The 2308-nt window shown below is 33.9% G+C and overlaps 1 protein-coding gene across 1 annotated transcript; it reads left to right on the top strand.

Moving 5' to 3' along the window:
• Window positions 1-600: 600 nt before the first annotated feature.
• LOC129946574 (trypsin delta-like) lies at window positions 601-1459 on the top strand. Its single transcript, XM_056056815.1, has one exon. It carries the CDS (start codon window positions 626-628, stop codon window positions 1391-1393), a length of 768 nt encoding a protein of 255 aa, XP_055912790.1. The 5' UTR covers window positions 601-625; the 3' UTR covers window positions 1394-1459.
• Window positions 1460-2308: the final 849 nt, after the last annotated feature.

Raw genomic sequence — 2308 nt, 5'->3', positions numbered from 1 at the left:
ATCCGTACAAAATTCGTCATTTAAATAGTTTTCAAAATAATATTCATTTCATGACATGTAACATAACTCGTGTTATTGATTCGTGAGATGTTTAGGCTCAACCAAAATGTATAATTTTCTTAAATTGCGAAAGGCTTTAATTAATAATATGTATAAAGGAAAGGCAAGCTACGTTTTGTATTGAAAAACAACACCTTAGTTCAAGATTGAGGAATAGTTTTAGATGAGATAGAAGCTTTGTAAAGAAATACATTTTTACTTGAAGATATGATGATAATAATATTTTTTGGCAAGCTTTACCGACATTCCTCTGGCCTATGCAATGTGTTCCTGTTGCCAACTTATGCAATTCAGAATTCAGAACAGTTCCTCTTTAAATAATCAATATTGTCTTTTGATTTCTATGTTTAAATAAATAGTTATATAACTAGAAAGAGCGACAAAAAAGTTCAGAGCCCAAAGAATAATGTTTTTAAAGATTTAAGTTGTTTGATTGCGTCTAATTCTGTTTAAATACAAATATTATTTGCTATCGAAATACAGTTGCCGCAAAGTAAATAATCCACGAATTTTCTGTCGCTATAAAAGAGCCATGTTCAGAAATTAAAGATCAGAAGTTATCAATATGTTTCGCTTGTTGGTTGCATTAAGTGTTTTGGCCCTAGTATGGGGAATGGAAGATCGTATCGTCAATGGTAGGACAAGTTCGATTTCCGAATATCCATACCAGGTCTCTCTGCAACAACATGGCTCGCATTTCTGTGGAGGAAGTGTTTTGAGTCCAAATTGGATTCTCACAGCTGCTCATTGTGTGACCGATATTATTCAAAAGAATCTAGTTCCCTTTCTTACTGTTCGGTTGGGATCTTCAAAATGGAATCAAGGAGGTGTTCTTAAAAATGCCGAGTTCGTTTCGATGCATCCAGAATATAATTCTAAATCAATGAATTTCGATGTGGGTCTGATTAAATTGTCGTCAAGTGTAGTTTTTTCTGCTGCAATCAAACCCGTCACTCTTCCTAAAACTCTTCCTCCAATGAATTCTCGTGTCGTAGTTTCTGGATGGGGAAAATTGTCTGAAAATAATGATGAACTTCCAACAAATTTGCAATCGGTTGAGTTGAGTTTCCTTCCAAATGATAAATGCAAATCTTACGAATACGGATATCGCAACATGATTTTGGACACAATGATCTGTGCAGATGGACCATCAAAGGACTCATGCCAAGGAGATTCCGGTGGCCCTCTTGCAATGGCTGACAAGAATGTACAGCTTGGAGTAGTATCCTGGGGAGCTGGATGTGCGCAAAAGGGATTCCCAGGAATTTACTGCGATCTTACACACCCTGATGTAAGATCCTATTTGAGGAGAACAACTGGATTGGCATTTTAAATGGAAAGCATGTCAATTGATAAGAATAATTAATAAAGTTATTCTGATAAAAAGCAATGAATAGAATTTTGGTGTTTTTCTTAGAAGTTGGTATAAATTATTATTATTATTTACTATAAGAGGCACGATAGTGCTAGTGACCAAACAAGGTCTTGTGTACTTCTTTCCTTTTAGCAAACTTATCTGGTTTTCGACATCGAATCAATAACTTTGGGACGACAAATATTGTTGGACATATTGTTCAATGTTGGTTGTGAATAGATTTGAGGATCACTAAGGAGTTAGTCGATATTAGTGCCGTGACTTAAAGCCAAGTGAAATAAGGCCATATTTCAAGAATTTACCTTATTTCACTTTTGTAAAGTGTAATAAAGCCAATTTCAACAGTTGGTCTTAATACACTTAAACATGGTGGAATAAATCATAATTGGTTTTATTTCACATTCAACGGTGTGGTTTGTCATTAATACAAATAAACTTTGCATGCACTCAACCTTGCATCTAGTATAAATCCTATAAGGTGCCCAAGCAGGAGGGTTGCAATAATTTCCTCAACTGCTATTATTATTCCCGACATTAAAGTAACTTAATCTGAATAAGAAGTCAATGGCTGGAAGTTTCTGCGGAATGACTTAAATTTTCCAAAATTTATTATTTATTATTTTATTTATTTTAAATGTCATATAGTCAATTATATCCTACTTCAACCAAAATGAGCTACAAGCCCATAATCAGTAATACTCAGTTTGATAACTGCTCTTTGTATTACAATGTCAGCTTTCTTTTTTTAAGATGACATATTATGACAAAATTTTTCGAAAATTGACAAACAAAACAAAAGCATCACACTGAGACTTGAATGGTGGGTTGTCTGTTGGCAATTCCATCCAATATTGTAGTTCTATTTCTTACTTA

This window comes from Eupeodes corollae, chromosome 2, assembly GCF_945859685.1.
Source record: "Eupeodes corollae chromosome 2, idEupCoro1.1, whole genome shotgun sequence".
Classification (NCBI taxonomy): domain Eukaryota; kingdom Metazoa; phylum Arthropoda; class Insecta; order Diptera; family Syrphidae; genus Eupeodes; species Eupeodes corollae.
The sequence above is the reverse complement of the archived record's forward strand: the minus strand, read 5'-3'. Positions and strand labels throughout refer to the sequence as shown.